This window comes from Hemitrygon akajei, chromosome 1, assembly GCF_048418815.1.
Source record: "Hemitrygon akajei chromosome 1, sHemAka1.3, whole genome shotgun sequence".
NCBI classification, from domain to species: domain Eukaryota; kingdom Metazoa; phylum Chordata; class Chondrichthyes; order Myliobatiformes; family Dasyatidae; genus Hemitrygon; species Hemitrygon akajei.
The window spans coordinates 217720711-217743935 of NC_133124.1; the positions used below are offsets into that span (position 1 = coordinate 217720711).

At 40.3% G+C, this 23225-nt stretch overlaps 1 protein-coding gene across 2 annotated transcripts in view; it reads left to right on the forward strand.

Annotated features, from left to right (window-relative positions):
- Positions 1 to 22970, forward strand: part of c1h2orf42 (chromosome 1 C2orf42 homolog) — a 33721-nt gene extending 10751 nt beyond the window's left edge. For both annotated transcript variants that reach the window (XM_073061367.1, XM_073061359.1), the window contains exons 3-8: positions 824 to 940; positions 2020 to 2124; positions 3952 to 4059; positions 7683 to 7783; positions 10312 to 10474; positions 20279 to 22970. In XM_073061367.1, the coding sequence (XP_072917468.1) occupies positions 824 to 940; positions 2020 to 2124; positions 3952 to 4059; positions 7683 to 7783; positions 10312 to 10474; positions 20279 to 20487 (803 nt within the window). In that variant the 3' untranslated portion in view covers positions 20488 to 22970. The remainder of the gene's footprint in view (positions 1 to 823; positions 941 to 2019; positions 2125 to 3951; positions 4060 to 7682; positions 7784 to 10311; positions 10475 to 20278) is intronic.
- The last annotated feature ends 255 nt before the right edge of the window (positions 22971 to 23225 follow it).

The following is a 23225-nucleotide window of genomic DNA, read 5'->3' on the forward strand; positions in this document are numbered from 1 at the left end:
TACAGGCAGCAGCAGGAATTGAACCCAAGTCGGTGACTGCTGGTGCTGTAATGCATTACACCAACCTAGTGTCTTAAAGTTCCACTCAGTCTTCCTCCCTTCATGTAACACCATTTTCATAAACGTATATTCCTTTCTTATCTTGCACTTATCTAACACATCATCATCTCATTATGTGCCATGCCGTATGATGTGGCGATCATGGTCTTTCCATGACCTTGACTGTTATTGGCAAATTTTTCTACAGAATTGGTTTGCCATTGCTACCTTCTGGGCAGTGTCTTTACAAGACGGGTGGCCCCAGCTACACAGCATTTGCTCACGTGACCATACACCACCTGCTCCCATGGCTTCAAGTAACCCTGATTGGGGTGGGGGGTGCTAAGCAGGTGTAACACCTTGCCTTAGGGTGTTGGCTGGCAGGGCGAAGCAGCGCCTCACACCTCCTTTAGTAGAGGCGTATCACCACACCACCACCCATACCTAACGCAACACACACAAAATACTGGAGAGACTCAGCACCTCAGGCAGCATCTATGGAGAGAAATAACAGTTAGTATTTTGGGCTGAAGCCCTTTATCAAGACTAGAAGAGGAGGAGGGAGGATCTAGAGTAAGAAGGTGGGGAAAGGGGAAGGAGAACAAGCTGGCAATCTAGCCGCTTCTTTAACTATGCTGGTTGCTTTAAACACTCTTTGTGATTGAGGTTTCACTTTCATTCATATTTCTGTGGATAAAGAAGTTCCCTCTTAATTCACTTGGATTCATGAATGTGAATTTTGAGATGCTGACTTAACATTAGTTCTGACTTTTTTAAAAATTAGGGCTTCAGCCAAATTCTGAGCGGCGACTGCTGGCAGTTTATCCCCAGGACTACACAGCTCAGGCTGGAGCCAATGCCATTTCAAAAGCAAAGAAGAGGAAAAAGGACGATGTAATGGGTAAACTCACTGAACGTTATATCTCTTTACATTATTGCCTAGACATTGTCACTGTCAACAAGGTGAAATTGCTTATGCTGGGGCAAGTAGAACATTTAAGAATTCTTTGTCAGTTTAGATTACTCCACTGTGTTCCAAAGGTACGTCCTTCTATTCTGAGGCTCTACCCTCCATTCCAAGCTTGCCTCACTAGTGGAAATATCCTCTCAACCTCCACTCCATCCAGGCCTTGCCATAGGTTTCAATGAGATTCCCCCCTCATTCTTCTAAACTCCATTGAATACTGACCCACAGCTATCAAACACTCCTGATATGTTAACTCCTTTATTGTTGGGATCATTCCCAAGCCACATACTTAAAATTGGAAGCGTTCTTGTGCTTAAAATTATCATTGGGAATTTATTCCTACTACCAAAAAGGTGGATATAAATTAATGGTGTTTGATAAAGGGCAATAAAGCATTTGTGGAATTCTACATTGAGAAAAACCTTCACAATAGTAATCATTGGCTGTGGTTTTCAGTGTTTGCAGTGATATTGGATAAAGTTTTCTTTTCAGTATTCTAAAGAATGGTGTGGTGGAATGCCAAGACATTGTGCTAGTACAGGGCAGGTTCCTAGGCCAGCTTTGTTGAGAATTTCTCACTATCCAACATTTCTCACCTCAAATCTGAACTGATTCCACAACCTATAGACTAACTTTCAAGAACTTTACAACATGTTCTCAGTTATTTATTGCTATTATTATTTTTATTTGTATTTGCATGTTTTGTTTTCTATTACACATTGGTGTTTGTCAGTCGTGTGTAGTTTTTCATCGATTCTATTGTATTTCTTTGAATGCTTGCAAGAAAATGAATCTCAGGGAAGTATATGGGGACATATACGTACTTTGATAATAAATTTACTTTGAACTTTGATTAGTGTTGATTATAGTTTGCCTTACGGGACTATAAAAGAATTCCACAGTGATGATGGCTCATACCTAGAAAAAAGGTATCAGCTGTCCACCACGTAAGTTTTTTTGTTTGGAGAAGCACCTCATGGACTACAGACTGATGTTTTCTTTGCATGTTTCAGTGGCAACCCAGCCCATTGATGAATCACAAGTGAACCTATCATTTCAAGAATGGCTGGCTAGCATCACTGAACGGATCAACCAGACTATGCATTACCAGTTCGATGGTGAGCAACATGCTTTTACAAAGTTTATAGGTGTTTTAAAGGATCTTTGATTGTAACATTTTGTGATAATAATCAATCAAGTTGTTAATGGTTTTATGTCTTAATTTGTCTTTGCAACAATATAATTTAAACCATAAGACCATACCCCATAGGAGTAGAATTAGGCCATTCGGTCCATTGAGTCTGCTCCACCTTTTGATCATGGATGATTTATTATCCCTTTCAGTTCTGCTCTCCTGCCTTCTGTCTGTACCTTTTGATGTCCTTACTGATCAAGAACTTAGCAACTTCTGCTCCAAATATACACAGTAAATTCCACAGATTCACCACCCTCTGGCTAAAGAAATACCTCCTCATCTCTGTACTAAAGGGACATCTTTGTATTCTGAGGCTCTAATCTCTGGTCTTAGATCCCCCCACCCCCCCATTAGAACAATCCTTTCCACATCCACTCTATCTAGGCCTTTCAATATTTGATAGGTTTCGATGACATTTCTCCCTCATTCTTCTAAACTCCAGCAAGTACAGGTACAGAGCCATTAAGCAGACCTCGTACATTAACCCTTTCATTCCCAGGATCATTCTCGTGAACCTCCTCTGGACCTTCTCCAATGCCAGCAAATCCTTTCTTAGATATGGGGCCCACAACTGCTCACAATTCTACAAGTATAGTCTGGCCAGTGCATTAAAGCCTCAGCATTACGTCCTTGTTTTTAAATTCTAGTCCTCTTGAAATGAATGCTAACACTACATTTGCGACTCAACCTTTACATATAGAATGTTGATCATGGGATTTATTGAGGAGGCAGAATGTTTGGTTACTGTGATCTGTAGCTCAGGAAGAAAAACTTTGTTCATGTTCCCATAATAAATATTAATAGCACATTGAATGTACTGAAACAGAGGACATAAAGTTTATTATATTTGCAATAAAGGTATCAAGACACTTGGTGAATGTTATCTTCAGCAAACATCCTACCAACAGCAGCCACTTGTATTTTGATAGTGACCTCTCTAGTGTTAATAAATAATAATCTGATATGGTTTACTGAACCTCTATGGTAACACCATCTTTCCAAGCTGTACATAAATCTGTGCGTGTTGGGTTTCACATATACCCATCGACAGCTCCAGCTGCAGTTGTCAATGGATGTGTTTTAAAAGACTACTCCAGAGAGCCCTTACAAACTGATATAATATATTTAATCTCTGATTTTTTTTTCTTCTTGTTTGTTTACAGCAATAATTACCATTTACTCTACAAAATCTCTCTAAAGTCTCTTCCTCTTTGACCAAACTACTGGTCAGTTGTTCTAAGGATAACGAAGTAGTGTAATGCTATTTCAGTGTCAGTTGTAAGATCAGGCTTCAATTCCTGCCACAGTCTGCAAGGAATTTGTATGTTGTCCCTGTGACTGCATGGATTTCCTCTGGGTGTTCTGGTTTCCTTCCACATTCCAAAGGCAACATAGGGTTAGGGTTATTGAGTGTGGGCATGCTATGTTGCCGCTGGAAGCATGGTGACACTTGTGGGCTGCCCCCAGCATAATCTGTGCTGATTTGAGTTCACACAAATGACGCATTTCATTGTATAATTTGATGTACATGTGACAAATAAAGCTAATCTTTCACTTTCTAATGTGCCCTCTTGTGGTTTGGTGTCTAAAGATATTTTCTTGTCTCATTACATTCCTGTGTAACCTTGCAAAAATATTGTCCATTAAAGGTAACAATAAATACACGTTGTTGTTTGATATGCTGCAAGAGTTGAAAGCTGTAGATCTTGTTGTTAAGGGTTAATTTAAATGCAGACTGTTGTTAATACAGGCAAACCCGAGCCACTGGTGTTCCATGTGCCTCAGGCTTTCTTTGATGCTCTGCAGCAGAGGATTTCCATGGGCAGTAAAAAGAAACGCCTTCCCAACTCTACCACAGGTAACATGAACTGCTCAACCATGCAGGCAATGGGTTGCACCATACCCCTGGACAAATGTGTCTTGTGTGGGGAAGAAGTACTCAGGAGTAGGTCAAGCAGGATTTGAAAATGCCGTAGGTTACACAAGGTCAGAAAACTCTGATAATCCCACCCCCCGTAACGAGTTAGTAGAGGGGGAGAAAAGAAAACCTGGAGAGTTTCAGATTATTTGTTCCTGACTCTCAATATTTATTTTTCATGTATCACATGTATATGTGAGAAAAACTGGAAGACCATTCTAAAAGATTTCAAAGAAGTAATGTTTGAGTGAGCTCAGGTGAAACGGAAAATAGATGTTTTGCACTGAATAACCTGTTTCTTTGCAATAAATACAATAAATTCAATATAGTTCCTTGCAGAATATGGTTCCTGTTATTTTTATTTCAAACAAAGAATCCCATCCATGGAAATGGGAAATATTTGATGCGGGATATAGAGCATTTCCATTAAATTCTAGTAGGCTGTAGAGGTAAGCCACACTGGGAGTAAAGTGAAGTGGCAGTTGTTCTGTATCTTGAAATAGTGATGGATAGGCAGTATTGAAAAACCATTCCTTTCTGCACGGAGCTTAAAAATTACAGTAGAATTTATACTGATAAAGTAAACTAAAACACTGGAAACTACATGCACGTAGGGAACCTGCCCTTGATTTTCTTCAAAGCTGCATCAGCACCACTCTCTACAACTATACAATAAGATTTGGAAATACCTATCTAATAATTATTTTCAATCCTAGAAGAAACCCCGGGTTTTGCATATTGACTGTGGAAGTATGCTTAAGTTACAATTAGATTTAGATGTGATTTTATTTTATGTAGAAAATTAGAATAGAAAGATGCTTCATCTAGAAAAAAGAAAATTTGGCATTTATCAATACTATCAACTTATGAATGTATTCCAACACCAGTCTGTATACATATATGGTGCCTTTAACTTTGTAAAATTTCCCGAAGCACTGTACAAAAACATTATCGAATAAGACACTGAACTATATAATTTTATTATATTATAATAAAATAATTTATTCTAATATTATTTTATTATAATATTATTTCTTCTTTTTGTATTTGCACAGTTTGATGTTTTCTGCACTCTGAACGCCCTAGTTGGGTGGTCTTTCATTGATTCTGTCATGGTTATTATTCTATAGATTTATTGAGTATGCCCACAAGAAAATGAGTCTCAGGGTTGTATATGATGACATTAAGTTATTTTGATAATAAAATTTACTTTGAACGGTGAATTACTAGAAACCCCCAAAAAAACTGAAAATGCTGAAACCTTGAAATAAAAACAGAGAATGCTGGAGGAGGTGTTAATATGGAAATGGATAAGTAGTCTGGCACAGCAAAGGATAGAGGGTTAGGTTTCTGAGAGCAAATAACACTAGAAAGTAAAGGACAAAACTAAATGCTTTTGATTTGATCGCTATCTTTGAAAGAAAACTGATGAACTGGGGATGAAAATAAAAATAATTAACTTTGATCTAATAACCATTAGAGACGTGCCGGTAGGAATAATAGAGTGGAAACTGAACACTGAGAGATTGGTTTATGAAGAAAAGCTAGGGAGAACAGAGCAGTGGCCCTGTTAATTAATGGTGGTCTCGGTGCAATAAGGAGAGATAATATAAGTTCAGAAAATGTGGCTGTTCAGCAGTCACGGTGGATTTAGAAAATGATAAAGGCATGAAGCCATTAACTTACCCTAACAGATTAGAGTATAAAAGAAAACAATTGTGGGAACTTGTCTGAAAGGTATGATGAGACTTGTATAGGAATTTTGATTCACATCTGGAACAGGAATGTCATATCAGAGTCAGGTTTAATATCACCAGCATATGATATGAAATTTGTTGTTATGCAGTAGCAGCAGCACAATGCAATACATAAAAAAACTAAATTCCAGTAAGAAGTATGTGTATGTATACAGTATATAAACAAAGTTAAATTAGATAGGTAGTGCAAAAAGAGAAAAAAAGTAATGATGTAGTGTTCATGGGTTCAATGTCTATTCAGAAATCAGATGGCATAGAGGAAGAAGCTATTTCTGAATCACTGAGTGTGTGTCCAGACTTCTGTACCTCCTCCCTGATGGTAGCAATGAGAAAAGGGCATGTTCTGGGTGATGGGGATTCTTAATGATGGATGTTGCCTTTTTGAAACATTGCTCTTTGAAGATGTCCTGGATGCTAGTTCCCTATGATGGCACTGACTAAGTTTACAACTTTCTGCAGCTTATTTCAATACTATGCAGTGCTCCCTCTCATTACAGACGGTGATGCAGTCAGTTAGAATGTTCTCCATGATACATCTGTAGATGGGCAGAATAGAGAAGCTTGATGAGGAGCTCATTCAGAGAATTTTCAATCGAATGTAATTCAATGCAGCTAGCCTGAGAGAAAAACGGCAACATCATGTAAGTTATCTTGATATGATAAAATGTTACATTAAGATGAAGAACAGGGTCTAAGACAACAATTTTGAAATGGTGGTGAGGTTACATGAGAGTATACATGAGGAAACTGGTGTGTTTTTATATGAGGGACAGAATGTAGGTGAGGAATTGTAGGTAGACTAGTAGGGAGGGGAGTGGCTGCAGATGTGGAAAGGAAACCATTCTCTGGCTTCAATTTCATGGATAAACATGGAAGCAAGTGAGAACAGTGTTTCCCAGATGATAGCCAAAAGGTATTGGAATATGTTTGCGGTGATGAATCAGATTTAGTCGACTCTGTCAAAGGGTGCACATTTGTCAATGTGTAAAGAACAGATTACTTTTGTCATGGTTAAAAGTGATTGTTAGTCAATACTGACACTCGGAGCTCTGACAGGAGCAGGGCTGGAAACCTGATGTTCAATAGAATTAAGTATAGAAATTAAATTTCAAATATGGATGGTAGAAAAATGGTGGGTATGTAAAAGGGCAGGGATAGATTGATCTTAGAGTAGGTGCAGGTTCTCAAACTTTTTTTATGCCATGAAGCCTTACCATTAACCAAGGAGTCTGTGGACACCAGATTGGGAACCCCTGGGTTAAAGGGTTGGCACAACATCAAGGGCCAAAGGGCCTGTACTGTGTTCTATGGATGTACCTGGAACACAAAACCATTGTGAAATAAGTTTATAGTGTGGATAATAAACCAGATGGGTCAAAGTTTGATAAAATTCTGATGAAATTAAGTTTAAGGATACAGTGAAACTAAATATAGAAAGTACTGGAAACACAGCAGGTCAGGCAGTATCTGTGGTTGGGAACAATAACGTTAATGGCCAGCTACCTGCAGAATTAAGAGGCCATTTGTTTCATGTGTTCTTCACAAGTTGCTATTATATCTCTAGTGGCATGGCCCATGTAATCATCACCATAACTTGTACCAATGAGGTAATACCCAGTACATCCCAGTAATAACCTCTGCTTGTTATGGAGAGGGTAGGCTTGTGAGGTACCCCCAAAAGGCTTTGCTTATTGAATTTGCTGGTTTTAAATCTGACTTGTCATGAGGTGAGGTTGGATTGTTGGGTCAGGCAAAAGCAGCAGAAATTAACTGGCTCTCCTTTTTATCTCATTAATTTAACTGCAGGATTTGTTCGGAAGGATGCATTACCCCTGGGAACGTTCTCCAAGTACACCTGGCAGATCACAAATATTCTTCAGATCAAACAGATATTTGATACCCCTGAGGTAGATATTAGTGTTTTCAAGGGGGGTGGGGTTCTAAAAGGTTGATGGTGGGAATTGAAAGCAAGATGGTTTAAATCTGCATTTTATAACAGTAGTCCCTTTGACCAAAGACAAGCCTTGATTTTGGGAGAAAACGTTGGTCCTTTACTTTTTCACTTTCTGAGGAAATACGAAGGTACATACTATGTAGCTTAATTGCTTCACATTCAGGTTTATTGTTATCTTACAGTATACAGCCAAACAAAACACCATTCCTCCAGACCAGGGTGCACACACGATATATAACAAAATATTACCACAACAAGTTTGTTTTTATTGCATTTTGGAAAATATCCCAACTTTTCTGGAAATGGGGCTTGTGCAATACTTAAGGTAAATCTTACAAATAAGAGGGAGGGAGTTCCTGGTGATCCTCTCGACGGTTTTTACTAACGTCTTCGCGGTCTTGCAGTCTGATGCCTTGTGGCTTCTCTAGCCAGACAAGAAACTCTTGATGGTGCTCCTGTAGAAAGTTGTTAGAACGTAGGTAGGGAGCCTTGCACACTTCAAACTCCTTAGAAGGTGTAGATGCTGCTATGCCTTCTTGACTAATGAGGAGGTGCTTGTGGGTCCAGGTTAAATCATGTGTGATGAGTTAAGCTTGTTTTCCTTAGTAGTCAGTGCTCCTTTCAGAGAATGATATCTCAGTAGATCTGAATCATTGCCTTGCCAATTAACAAAATGGGTCTGGGAGCTTTCATTTCATTTTGACAGGACTGGAGTGTAAAAAGCAAAGATGTTATGCTGAGGCTTTATAGAGCATTGGTCAAGTCTGCACTTGGAGTACTGTGAACAGCTTTGGGTCACTTATCTAAGAAAGGATGTGCTGGTATTGGAGAGGAGAGTCACGAGGATGATCCTGGGAATGAAAGGATTAATGTATGAGGAGTGATTAGATGGCTGTAGGCCTGTACTTGCTGGAATTTAGAAGAATGGGTGGGGGGGGGGGGGCATCTCATTGAAACCTATTAAACATTGAAAGGCCCATGTGGAAAGGATGTTTCTATAGTGGGGAGTCTAAGATCAGAGGGGACAGTCTCAGAATAGAGGGATGTCCATTTAGAACAGAGATAAGGAGAAATTTCTTTAGCCAAAGGGTGGTGAATCTGTGGAATTCATTGTGACAGATTGCTGTGGGGGCCAAGTCATTAAGTATATTTAAAGTAGAGGTTGATAGGTTTTTGATTAGTAAGGGTGTCAAAGATTATGGGGAGAAGGCAGGAGAATGAGGTTGAGAGAGATAATAAATCAGCCATGATGGAGCAGACTCAAAGGGCCAAATGACCTAAATTGTTTCTATGTCTTATGGCCTTATGACACAGTATTGCAAGTACAGTTGGCCCTCCTTATCCGTGGGGGATTGGTTCCGAGACACCCCCTCCCCCCGGCGAATACCAAACAACGCGGATGCTCAAGTCTCTTATTTAACCTGGCTCAGTGCAGTGGTCTTTAGGACCCTGCGGAACCCCGGACTTTACTTAACCTGTCTCATTGCGGTGGGCATTAGGACCTGGTGGTGCAGCTCTGAATCCACAGTGTTTCTGTTCACGAAAATAATCATGATCACGATTGAAAATAAAGTGAAAGTAATAAAGCGATCAGAAAGAGGTGAAACGCCACCGGTCACTGGAAAAGCGTTAGGCTACAATCGGTCAACGATGGGAACAATTTTAATGGAGCATGTGAAAGGCCCTGCCCCAATGAAAGCTACAATTATTACTAAGCAATGCAGTGGTTTAATTAAGTGTTTTATATGCATAGAAAGGTAAAATATGTACTATATACTAAGAAAAACGTTTGACTAACTGTCGCTAAATAATACCAGATGTACCTGTTTGGACTTCAAATCCGACTTAAAGACAGACTCAGGAACAGAACTTATTTATAACCCGGAACTGCCTGTATTTCAAAGTAATTTCTAGATTACTTATAATACCTAATACAATGTAAATGCTATGTAAATAGTTGTTATACTGTATTGTTTAGGGAATAATGACAAGAAAAAATAGTTTGTACATGCTCAAACAACAAGTGCTGGAGAGAGAACTTACGGGTTTTCCCGATCCGCGGTTGGTTGAATCCGCGGATAAGGAGGGCTGACTGTAACAATAAATAGAAAACACAGGATTTACTCAGGAGGGGCAGTGGAGAGACAGACAGTGTTAATGTTTCAGGTTGAGGACTTCATCAGAACAAGTCTGTTTAAGTCATTAATATTAAGCACCTATGAGGAAGAAAGAGAAGACATGTATTTAGATAATTTGATGGTGGGAAGCTGATCATTGCGAATGAAGTGCAAAGAGCATTACCATACAGAATAAGGAAAATAATAAATAAGGGAAGTCATTTACTCACGGAGGTAGGGAGATGGAATGTCTGAGATGGATGCAATATTAGTAGTCAAAAATGTCTCTGTATGACAGAAAATGGCTCTTGGGATAGGAATAAACACTTCCAATCTAAACCACATCACCTGTTCCATCTCACAGATGCCACTGGAAGTTACCCGGAGTTTTATTGAAAACCGTGATGGCACCTATGAGTTGTTCAAGTGCCCAAAGGTTCAGGTGGAAAACATTGCTGAAGCTTACAGTCGAGTGGAAAAGCAGCCAACAATTCGGCCACTGGAACTCAAGACCTTCCTGAGAGTAGGTGAGTGTAGCCAGTTAAGTGACTGATGTTTGGGTGCCTTTAATTTTAATATCCAAGGGTAAGTGTTAATACTGTAACTGTTCCTTAGACAAAATTAAAGCCAGTTCAGGAACTATGAGTCAATATTTGGTATTTTGTCAGATATCTTTGGAGAATTCATTGGCATATATCAACTACTTTTTCCTATCAATCCTACATTGAACTTTATTAAAAAGCAAAATAGAATTTGGAAGAGTACAACAGAGGAACCAGCCCTTCGGTCTGCAGTGTTGTGCTGAACTAATTAAACTAGGAATTAAATCCAATTAAACTAGTCCATCCTACCAGCACAAATCCATTTCCTGCATATTTGTGTACCTGTCTCAAATTTCAAAGTTCAAACATTAAGAGCCTCTGTTGTATTTGCCTTCACTACCACCCCAGCAGTGCATTACACACACCCTCCAATCTGTGTATTTAAAAAAAGAATTTGCCCCACACATTTCAATTAAACTTAGGCCTCTCACCTTAAATGCATGGCCTCTGGTATTAGACATTGTGTCTCTGGGCTACCTACCTACATGTGCCTCTCATAATCCTCTAAACTTGTATGAGGTTCCACCCTCAGCCTCCACCACTCCAGAGGAAACAACACAAGTTTGTCCAATCTCTTCTTGTAGCACCAGGCAGCATCCTGGTAAATCTCTTCTGCACCCTCTCTGAAGCCTCCACATCCTTGCAATGCAGTGACCAGAACTGAATGCGATAGGCCTGATATGGCTAACCAGAGTTTAATAAAGCTGCAACATAACTTCTTGGTTCTTGAACTCAATGCTGTGATAAATAAAGGCAATCATTCCATAAGCAGTCATTACTACCGTATCAACTTGTGCAGCCACTTTCAAGAAGCTATGGACTTAGATATGAAGATCCCTCTGTACATCAACACTATTAAAGGTCCTACTTTTAACAATGTACTGCATGATTTACAGAGTTCTTAGTCCGGGTTTTATATGAAATATTGCATACACCCCAGTAAACGATGCAAAACTGCAACATAACTGACACAAAGGAGAATCCCTCCAGTAGAAACTCAACAGATCTGCAGATGCTGGAAATCCAGAGTAACACATACAAAATGCTAGAGGAGTTCAGGTCTCAGCCTCAAAATGTTGATCATTCATCCCTCTCCATAGATGCTTCCTGAACTGCTGAGTTCCTCCAGAATTTTAGACGATAAGACATAGGAGTAGACTTCGTCTATTTGGCCCATTGAGGTTGCTCTGCCATTCCATTACAGCTGATTTATTATCCCTCTCAACCTCATTAACCTGCCTTCTCCTTGTAACCTTTGGCACTCTTATTAATCAAGAACTTAGCAACCTCTGCTTTAAGTATACTTGATGGCTTGGCCTCCACAGTCACCTGTGGCAAAGAAATCCACAGATTCACCACCTTCTGGCTAAAGAAGTTTTTCCTCACCTGTGTTCTAAAGGGACATCCTTGTATTCTGAGGCTGTGCCTTTCAATATTCAATAGGTTTCAGTGAGATCCCTCAATCTTCTAAACTCCAGCGAGTTCAGGCCCAGAGCCTGAACATTAACATCATTAATGAAATGTTAAGCCTTTCATTTTGTCCCTCTAATAGAAATAAGTGATGACCAAAGAATTTATTTGTAATATTGATTAATGGATAAATATTTGCCAGGATTCTTGGGTATTACTGTGATAGTTGTGCGATCTTTTATGTTCCTGTGAGGGAGGAGACAGTGTATCCCTATCTTCTCCCTCAGGTGAATTTAAAAGATCCCACAAGCCTATTTTGGCTTATAAGTAAGGTCTAGTTTTATATAAAGGTTAAGTCTACTGGAGGATCTCTTTCAGAATTGCACTGTAGCTTCAAGCTAAAGCTTAGTGGTCAAGTTTCTGGACAAGTGGTCAAGGGTCTGAAACCACTACTTTCTGACTCGATGGTGAGGGTCATTTTTGAATTTAGCTGAGAAAGTGATGATCTAAGAGTGAATTTGTGAGGAAACTTCAGAGATGTGATGGGGGGAATTCAACTATCCAAATATAGACTGGGATTTCAATAAGGGGGTGGAAGACTTCAAGTCAATGTTCATTAATATATTTCTCATGAGGAAGTTGAAATGAATCTTGGAAATAACCCAAGCCGAGTGAAGCAGGTTTGTGGGGAATTTTAATCATAATATGACAGGCTTCAGAATACAAATCCTCCCCAGCCTGTGAACACCCGACTTCTGTACAGTCCATACATATGATTGAACATTTGGATAGTTGTGGGGCTATAGATGATTGTTCTTGGCACAAACTGGAATCTTGCCACATTAAACCCAAAAGAAAAAACGTTCTAGTTAATGTATTAATGTCCATTTTGTGAACCCTATCTAGAGACATGCTGTCTGGCCCAACAGCAATGTGCTTTGTAGAAAAAAATCAATAGCATTTAAACCTTATCTAAAAGAACAGCATTATTAGCCTGAGATAGGCTCAGGTTAACTTTGTTATTACTACTTACTTATTCCCATTACGCCGCTGATATTTAGGGCAGCAATGAAGGTTCTCTATCTCTGTCTGTCCATACCAGCACACTCAGAATAGAAGGATTCTTCATTGCTCTTTACATAACAATTTTCTTTTGACTAGACAGCGTTGTTAGCCCTGAGCTGAACCCCCAAACCTGGAGGACTGGTGGACCACTCTTAGTCTGGTCTCTACCCTTTGACCTGTTTGACATGGAAGACCCTGCCAAGAGCCAATGCACAAGGTGCTGACACCAGCCAACATAGCTCTCTGGGAAATTGAGGCAGGCAAGCCTCCAAACCCTACAATAAAGTTGTAGTCCTCATGGAGGAACTTTGTTAATAGCAGTGTTATTATTAAGAATGGCCATACAGGATTTAAAATGTGTCTCCAGGCTGTTTATTCCTATGGGACAACCCACCTCTGCAGGCATCTTCTGCTACAGTTCACAGCCTCACCTCTAACATTCAATATGAACGGCACAGAGGACGGCCCTGTAGCTCAGAAGGGTAGGGATAGAAGAAAGAGGACCATAGTAATAGGGGACTCGATAGTCAGGGGTTCAGACAGGCGGTTCTGTGGAGGTGATCGGGAGTCCCGGATGGTAGTTTGCCTCCCTGGTGCCAGGGTCCGGGACGTTTCTGATCGCGTCCAAGATATCCTGAAGTGGGAGGGTGAGGAGCCAGAGGTCGTGGTACATGTAGGTACCAATGACATAGGTAGGAAAGGGGAAGAGGTCCTGAAACGAGAGTATAGGGAGTTAGGAAGGCAGTTAAGAAGAAGGACCGCAAAGGTAGTAATCTCGGGATTACTGCCTGTACCACGCGACAGTGAGAGTAGGAATGGAATTAGGTGGAGGATGAATGCGTGGTTGAGGGATTGGAGCAGGGGGCAGGGATTCAAGTTTCTGGATCATTGGGACCTCTTCTGGGGCAGGCGTGACCTGTTCAAGAAGGACGGGTTACACTTGAATCCTGGGGGGACCAATATCCTAGCGGGGAGGTTTGCTAGGGCTACGGGGCAGACTTTAAACTAGTAAGATGGGGGGGCGGAAATCAATTTGAGGAAACTATGGGAGAGGAGGTTAGTTCACCAGTAGAGCAAGTAAGTAGACCGTGTGTGAGGGAGGACAGGCAGGTGATGGAGGAGGGATGCGCTCAGCCCGAAGTTGTAGGGGAGAAGAAAGAAAAGGATAATAAATTTGAATGCATTGCTAGGGATGAAAAGAGAGGAGGAGGTGGAGAGTATCTTAAATGTATCTATTTTAATGCTAGGAGCATTGTAAGAAAGGTGGATGAGCTTAAAGTGTGGATTGATACATGGAATTATGATGTTGTAGCTATTAGTGAAACATGGTTGCAGGAAGGGTGTGATTGGCAACTAAATATTCCTGGATTTAGTTGCTTCAGGTGTGATAGAGTAGGAGGGGCCAGAGGAGGAGGTGTTGCATTGCTTGTCCGAGAAAATCTTATGGCGGTGCTTTGGAAGGATAGATTACAGAGCTCCTCTAGGGAGGCTATTTGGGTGGAATTGAGGAATGGGAAAGGTGTAGTAACACTGATAGGAGTGTATTATAGGCCACCTAATGGGGAGCGTGAGTTGGAAGAGCAAATGTGTAAGGAGATAGCAGATATTTGTAGTAAACACAAGGTGGTGATTGTGGGAGATTTTAATTTTCCACACATAGATTGGGAAGCTCATTCTGTAAAAGGGCTGGATGGTTTAGAGTTTGTGAAATGTGTGCAGGATAGCTTTTTGCAACAATACATAGAAGTACCGACTAGAGATGGGGCAGTGTTGGATCTCCTGTTAGGGAATGCGATAGGTCAGCTGACAGATGTATGTGTTGGGGAGCACTTCGGGTCCAGTGATCACAATAGCATTAGCTTCAATATAATTATGGAGAAGGACAGGACTGGACCTAGAGTTGAGATTTTTGATTGGAGAAAGGCTAACTTTGAGGAGATGCGCAGGGATTTAGAGAGAGTGGAATGGGTCAAGTTGTTTTATGGGAAGGATGTAATAGAGAAATGGAGGTCATTTAAGGGTGAAATTATGAGGGTACAGAATCTTTATGTTCCTGTTCGGTTGAAAGGAAAGATTAAAGGTTTGAAAGCGCCATGGTTTTCAAGGGATATTAGAAACTTGGTTCGAAAAAAGAGGGATGTCTACAATAGATATAGGCAGCATGGAGTAAAGGAATTGCTCGAGGAATATAAAGAATGTAAAAGGAAACTTAAGAAAGAGATTAGAAAAGCTAAAAGAAGTTACGAGTTTGGTTTGGCAAATAAGGTGGAAGTAAATCCGAAAGGCTTCTACAGTTATATTAAAAGCAAGAGGATAGTGAGGGATAAAATTGGTCCCTTAGAGAATCAGGGTGGTCAGCTATGTGTGGAGCCGAGGGAGATGGGAGAGATTTTGAACGATTTCTTCTCTTCGGTATTCACTAAGGAGAAGGATATCAAATGGTGTAAGGTGTGGGAAACAAGTAAGGAAGTTATGGAACCTATGACAATTAAAGAGGTGGAAGTACTGGCGCTTTTAAGAAATTTAAAAGTGGATAAATCTCCGGGTCCTGACCGGATATTCCCCAGGACCTTGAGGGAAGTTTGTGTAGAGATAGCAGGAGCTCTGACGGAGATCTTTCAGATGTCATTAGAAACAGGGATTGTGCCGGAGGATTGGCGTATTGCTCATGTGGTTCCATTGTTTAAAAAGGGTTCTAGAAGTAAGCCTGGCAATTATAGACCTGTCAGTTTGACATCAGTGGTGGGTAAATTAATGGAAAGTATTCTTAGAGATAGTATTTATAATTATCTGGATAGACAGGATCTGATTAGGAGTAGCCAGCATGGATTTGTGCGTGGAAGGTCATGTTTGACAAACCTTATTGAATTTTTTGAAGTAGTTACGAGGAATGTTGACGAGGGTAAGGCAGTGGATGTAGTCTATATGGACTTTAGCAAGGCCTTTGACAAAGTTCCACATGGAAGGTTAGTTAAGAAGGTTCAGTCGTTAGGTATTAGTGCTGGAGTAATAAAATGGATTCAACAGTGGCTAGATGGGAGATGCCAGAGAGTAGTGGTGGATAATTGTTTATCGGGATGGAGGCCGGTGACTAGCGGGGTGCCTCAGGGATCTGTTTTGGGCCCAATGTTGTTTGTAATATACATAAATGATCTGGATGATGGGGTGGTAAATTGGATTAGTAAGTATGCTGATGATACTAAGGTAGGAGGTGTTGTGGATAATGAGGTGGGTTTTCAAAGCTTGCAGGGAGATTTATGCCGGTTAGAAGAATGGGCTGAACGTTGGCAGATGGAGTTTAATGCTGAGAAGTGTGAGGTTCTACATTTTGGCAGGAATAATCCAAATAGAACATACAGGGTAAATGGTAGGGCATTGAGGAATGCAGTGGAACAGAGAGATCTAGGAATAACAGTGCATAGTTCCCTGAAGGTGGAGTCTCATGTAGATAGGGTGGTGAAGAAGGCTTTTGGAACGCTGGCCTTTATAAATCAGAGCATTGAGTACAGAAGTTGGGATGTAATGTTAAAATTGTACAAGGCATTGGTAAGGCCAAATTTGGAATATTGTGTACAGTTCTGGTCACCGAATTATAGGAAAGATATCAATAAATTAGAGAGAGTGCAGAGACGATTTACTAGGATGTTACCAGGGTTTCAGCACTTAAGTTACAGAGAAAGGTTGAACAAGTTAGGTCTCTATTCATTGGAGCGTAGAAGGTTGAGGGGGGATTTGATCGAGGTATTTAAAATGTTGAGAGGGATAGATAGAGTTGACGTGAATAGGCTGTTTCCATTGAGAGTAGGGGAGATTCAAACGAGAGGACATGATTTGAGAGTTAGGGGGCAAAAGTTTAAGGGAAACACGAGGGGGTATTTCTTTACTCAGAGAGTGATAGCTGTGTGGAATGAGCTTCCTGTAGAAGTAGTAGAGGCCAGATCAGTTGTGTCATTTAAGGTAAAATTGGATAGGTATATGGATAGGAAAGGAGTGGAGGGTTATGGGCTGAGTGCGGGTAGGTGGGACTAGGTGAGATTAAGAGTTCGGCACGGACTAGGAGGGCCGGAATGGCCTGTTTCCGTGCTGTGATTGTTATATGGTTATCTCAGGAACAGGAATCCTGTCATAACCTTGGGAGGACCTACGGCTATTCAAAAACATTTAGCAGTCCAAGAAAGGAAGGCCAATTTCATTGGGATAAGATGTGGCCTGGTTAAAATGGAGAGAATAATAAAAACTGAAAATCCAGAGATAGGTTGGGTTGAATTGTTCTCTGAGCTTGGTAATTTACTTGCAAACGTTTCGTCACCTTACAAGGAGACATTGTTGTATGGTGACAAAACATTTGCAAGTAAATTGTCAAGATCAGAGAACAACTCAACCCAAACATCAACCACCCAAGATACACCTTTTCTGAATTACTTCCATGCTGGAGTTCCTTAACTTGTGGGGTAAGTGAAACAAAGCTGATATTTCAAGTATGGACCTTTCATAGAATCAAAGCATAGGAGGCAAAAACTGCAAATGGATGATCTTTAAGGTGGAAATATTTCAGCTGCAGTTTAGGTACATTTCTACCAAGGAGAAGGCTGGGGAGGTTAAAGCCAGTGCTCCCTAGATTACCAAAAATGTAGAGAGAGAACTGAGAAGAAAATCTGCATATTGTAGCTCTAAACGCTCACAAAAAGATGCTTGAAATCTGAAATAAAGGCACAAACTACTGCCAATATTCAGCAGGTAGATCAGCAAAAGTACAGAGAGTAAGTTACTTTCAGTTAACTTGCTATCTGCACCAAAAGGTTTCCAACTTTTTTTATGCCACAGTTGCCCATCATTAACCGAAGGGTTCCCCTGCTCTGCACAGGTGCCAGCATTTGTGCCTTTATTTCAAAATTCAAGCATCTTTTTTGGTCCTGATGAAGGACCTTGGCCTGAAACATCAACTCTATTCCTTTCCATAGATGGTGCCTGACTGGCTGAGTTCCACCAGCATTTGAACTTTCAGGTTGATGACTTTCTGATGAAAACATTAGAACTTTTTCTCACTTTTAGATCCTGCTTGATAAGCTTAGTCCTTTCAGCATTTTGGGTTTTTATTGGAGGAGAGTCATTGAAAAGTACAGAACAGAAACAGGCCCTTCAGCCCACCTAGTCCATGTCAAAACCAGTTAAACTGCCTACTTCCATTGACCTGCACCAGGACTATAGCCTTCCATACCCCTACCATCCATGTACCTACCCAAACTTCTCTTAAATGTTGAAATTGAGCTCACATACACCACTTGTGCTGGCAGTATGTTTCACACACTCCTGACCCTCTAAGTGAAGAAGTTTTCCTTCATGTTACCCTTAAACATTTCACCTTTCACCCTTAACCCATGATCTTTGGTTGTAGTCCACCCAACCTGAGTGGGAAAAAGTCTGCATTCACCCTATCTATACCCCTCACAGTTTAGTATACCATCAAGTCTCCTCTCAATCTTCTATGTTTCAATGAATAAAGTCCTAACCTATTTATAACTCAGGTCCTCCAGACCTGGTAACATTCTTGTAAATTTTCTCTGTATATGACAGATGCTGGTTATTTACACAAATAAGATTACAGAAAATCAAATGGTGAAATAAAAGAGGGAATAGAGAGGCAAAGGATGGGTAAAAGTGGCAGTTAATGTTAAAAGGGAGCTAAAGATAAACATCCTGCAGATCCTGGAAATCCAGAGCAACACACACAGAATGCTGGAGGAACTCAGCAGGTCAGGCAGCATCTATAGAGAGGAATGAACAGTCAATGTTTTGGGCCAAGACCCTTCAGGGCTATGTCCTATCAGGGCTAAGCTGCTTGACCTACTGAGTTCCTCCAGCATTTTGGATGTAAGGGATCTACTGTATAGGAATTCTCATTGGTAAGAAGGAGAGTGCGGGTGAAATTTTTTCAGGGAGGCAGAGGGCATGCCTGAGGTACCAAATCAATAATTCCATCAATCTTGACAAAGGAAAATGACTTTGCTGGAGTCTCTCAGCAAGTTCTGCAGACAGATAATTGATACCCAGAAATGCATTGAGATTACCTCTACCTTCTTGGTTAACTGAAACCGAGGTTAACTAGAGCAGGGTGTCACATTATAAGCACTGGGTATGATGGGCACACCATGAATTATTTAAAGCCTTTTTTGTCGATGTATGTCCTGGGATAAAACAAGTTTTGGCTAAACTCAGTCATATATCAGCGAGCAGATCATTGAAATTTAAAGCAACAGTTACTTCTACATTGTGTTTTAAAGAATTGATTTTTGTATTTATTTTTATTGTGGTTTCTTTTTTTTTGTTTTTTATTGAATTCTTTTTGCTTATTATGTTTTTTTAATGCATTGTATCCGGAGTAAGAATCGATTGCTGGGGGGTAGGAACCAAAATGAAGAGACAGAGGAAGGGGCGGTTGGCTCACAAATCGAGAAAGCTTGTAGACAGTGTGAGAGGGAGGATAGGCAGGTGATAGAGAAGGGATGCTCTCAGATTGTTTGAGATGTGTCTATTTTAATGCAAGGAGTATTATGAACAAAGCGGATGAGCTTAGCCTTAGAGCGTGGATCAGTACTTGGAGCTATGATATTGTGGCCGTTACAGAGGCTTGGATGGCTCAGGGACAGGCTTTTGATGTTTCAAAAAGGACAGGGAGGGAGGCAAAAGAGGTGGGGGCGTGGCACTGCTAATCAGAGATAGTGTCACGGCTGCAGAGAGGGAAGAAGTCATGGAGGGGTTGTCTATGGAGTCTGAGTGGGTGGAGGTTAGGAACGGGAAGATGATGAGAGGCATTGATCATGTGGATAGTCAGAGGCTTTTTCCCATGGCTGAAATGGCTAACACAGGAGGGCACAGCTTTAAGGTGCTTGGAAGTAGGTACAGAGGAGATGTTGGGGGTAAGTTTTTTTTTACACAGAGAGTGTTGAGTGCGTGAAATGGGCTGCGGGTGACAGTGGTGGAGGTGGGTACGTTAGAGTTTTTTTAGAGACTCCTAGATAGGTACATGGAGCTTAGAAAAATAGAGGGCTATGGGTAACCCAAAGTAATTTCTAAAGTAAGTACATGTTCAGTACAGAATTGTGGGCCGAAGGGCCTGTATTGTGCTGTAGGTTTTCTGTGTTTCTGTTTCATTCTTCTTTACATTCATGTGCTGAAGAACGACTGAAATGATCTTGAGTCTTGAATCATGATGCCTTTTGTGAAATTCATTGTTGAATTTTCATTCTCATCCAGGGAACATGTCCCCTGACCAGAAAGAACCCACTCCTTTTATCATTGAATGGATTCCAGATATTTTGCCTCGATCAAAGATTGGAGAAATGAGGATTAAGTTTGAGTATGGTCACCACCGGAATGGACATATTGAATATCGAGAGCAGCAAACCTCCCCAGAACAGACTGTTGAACTCAGTCCTTCCCTAGCCACTGTCAATATTCACTGAAATCTGGGCTTCATGCGGTCTTCACTAATACCACCTGTACAGGTAGAGGAATTAAAGAGAGTCCACCACAGCGTTCAAATGGGACACAAAAGAAAGTCTGCAAGATCCTGGAGTGTGGCTCAAAACTGCACACATTTGGAACCTCTGGGTAGCAAACTCATGGACTGAGTTGTAAGCCGCTTGACATATTTAATCCTATGCAATTTCAGCCCAAAGTATCAACAATATAGAGTATGAAAACACATCATAGTATTTAAAAGATTCATTGCATGAGCATATGAATTTGTATTTTGCTCATTGCCTGGGAGACTCAATATACACAGACTGTGGAGTCATTTTAACATGTTCTTCGTATTTGGCTTAATTTTTCTAAGATGTGCTTGTGGCATATATACTTGTGACAAGGATCCAAAGAAAGGTATATCTCATCTCACAAAAGTAGGGAATTTGTTATTTAAGTTTGTTGTATTTGTCACAAAGACATTTTTACTAGGACGGTGACAAGACTGCAAGAGCGTACAGCTGAGGAGAAACATTTGTTTCCTCACAGCCATTTGACACCTGTGATTCATTTCTGTCAGGGAAAGAGGAGTACACTTTCTAAAATGTAAAATAAAAGCTGAAAATACTCAACAGGTTAGGCAGCATCTCTGGTAAGAGAACTCAATTACCTTTCCACAGGTCTGGCGAATCAAGAGAGAGGCTTTGACTTGCTGATTATTTCCAGCATTTTAAGTCATTCCGTTTGCAGATTTTTGCTTTGCTTTGAAGCTTTCTAAATGTTACCTTCAGAACTGAAAAGACAAGAATTTTCAACTTTATGGTAACTTTTTAAAAAGATAAATCATTTATAGTATCTCCTGTCAGTGGTCTGTTTGTTGTGTGAACAGGAGACAGTGGGAACTGAGTAATTCTGTGTTTATATCGTTGGGTCTTTGGAATGTCTCAGAATACTTCACAAGTTTTTTTTGAGTGAAGCTACTATTCAACAGGAAAACAAAGTCCCACTAACTGCAAATGAAACTATTTGCAGTTTTTTTGTGTGGTTAGGGTTGGATTGTTGACCATGACAATCTACTGCCTTTTGAATCTTTATACAGAATCTAGTATATTCACTTGTAAAGCACCCGTGGTCTCATTTCAAAGGTGTACATTACCCTTCCATACTGCAGTATATTGTCAACTAGGATCATTTGATTATATACCAGAGTGCAGCTCAAACCTGCAACCTTCTATCTCAGGGGAGAGAATTAATAGGAAAAGGTAGATGGCCATTTCTGCTAATTCTATATTGGGACCCTTTAAAATGCAGCATTTTTTAAGCTTGCAATTTATATAGAACCGTTCACAAACTCAGGACATCTGAAAGTGTTTTCAAGCCAATTAAGTATTTTGAAAGTTTAAACACCTTAGATTTGTGTGGCATTGTGGTAGCCATTTTGTGAACTGCAAGGACACACAAATACCAACAAGATTATAACCAGATAATCTTAGTTTTATCATGTTGGTAAGGGGATTAAAAACTGACTTAAACAAGTAAATGAGTGTGCTATTTAAAATAATGCCATGGAATTATCTACAATCACTTTTTAATAGCTTACCCTGAAGACTATCTGTGACAGTGCAGCACTTCCTCAACATTGCACTGAAATGGGACCCTAAATTATAAATTCAGGTACTCCCTATCTCCACTCCTGGTTTAGGGAGAGTGTTATCATTTCCCAAGATTTAGCACTTTACATTCAATTGATACAACTACAACATTTCTTGACTCTTCTGGACTGGACAACAAGTTCCTCCATACATTCTCTTCCTAAAACCACTGATTTATTCTGACGTTCCAGGCTTCACTGATTTGAGCATTGGGATCCTAAAATACAACTCTGATTTGGTGAAGCACTGATCTCTGCTGCTTGTAAAAGTACACAATCTAGGAGGCAGTATATTAGACATGGTACAACAATCTGACCCATTTACTGCCACCAACTCAAGTTCCAGACTGGCTTGGCGTAGTGGTACCCAGAAGGGAGTGCCTTTTGCCAGCAGCTAAAATGCCTGTATTTGCTTTCTGTTACCCAAATGTCTGAGTAGGTTTCCAAAGCTATTGCTTTGTCAAGGTCACCCTGCAAATTTGAGCTTGGCAGTCAATATATTCTGGAGTGTAGTAGATACTGTACTGCAGTCGGTTCTGTCAGAGAAGCTCCCATGCTGATAAGAGCAATTACAGCTCTTTGGAGTCTAAGCATTTAAATTCCTCCGTTCTATTGTTCAGATCACAGGGAGACCGAGCAAAGTTAACTGTGTTGACACTACTTTATCAGGATCACTTCAGATTTCCAGATTTCTAATGGATCATGTTATACAGTACCTCAAAAAACCATGTGGATGTACAGAGAGCATTAATTGGTTTATTCCTGCCTGGCAATTTTGAAACTGACAGTTTTCTGGGAAGTGCTCGGAATAAATTCTACCTACATAAGGAATTGTATTTTGGTCTTCCATCATTGTGTCCTCAAAATGCAAAGGGCTTTGCATTCTCCCAATTTTGTAGTTTACTAAGTAATTTTATTTATTTTTTGCTGACTGAAAAGAAATACTACTAAGTGCAGAATTGACAATGTAGAGCGAGCTCACTCCTGTCCGCTTATTTATGTATGTATGTATGTATTTATTTATTCATTTATTTATAGAGAGACAGTGCAGAATCGGCGCTTTGAGCCACACACCTAGCAATCCTG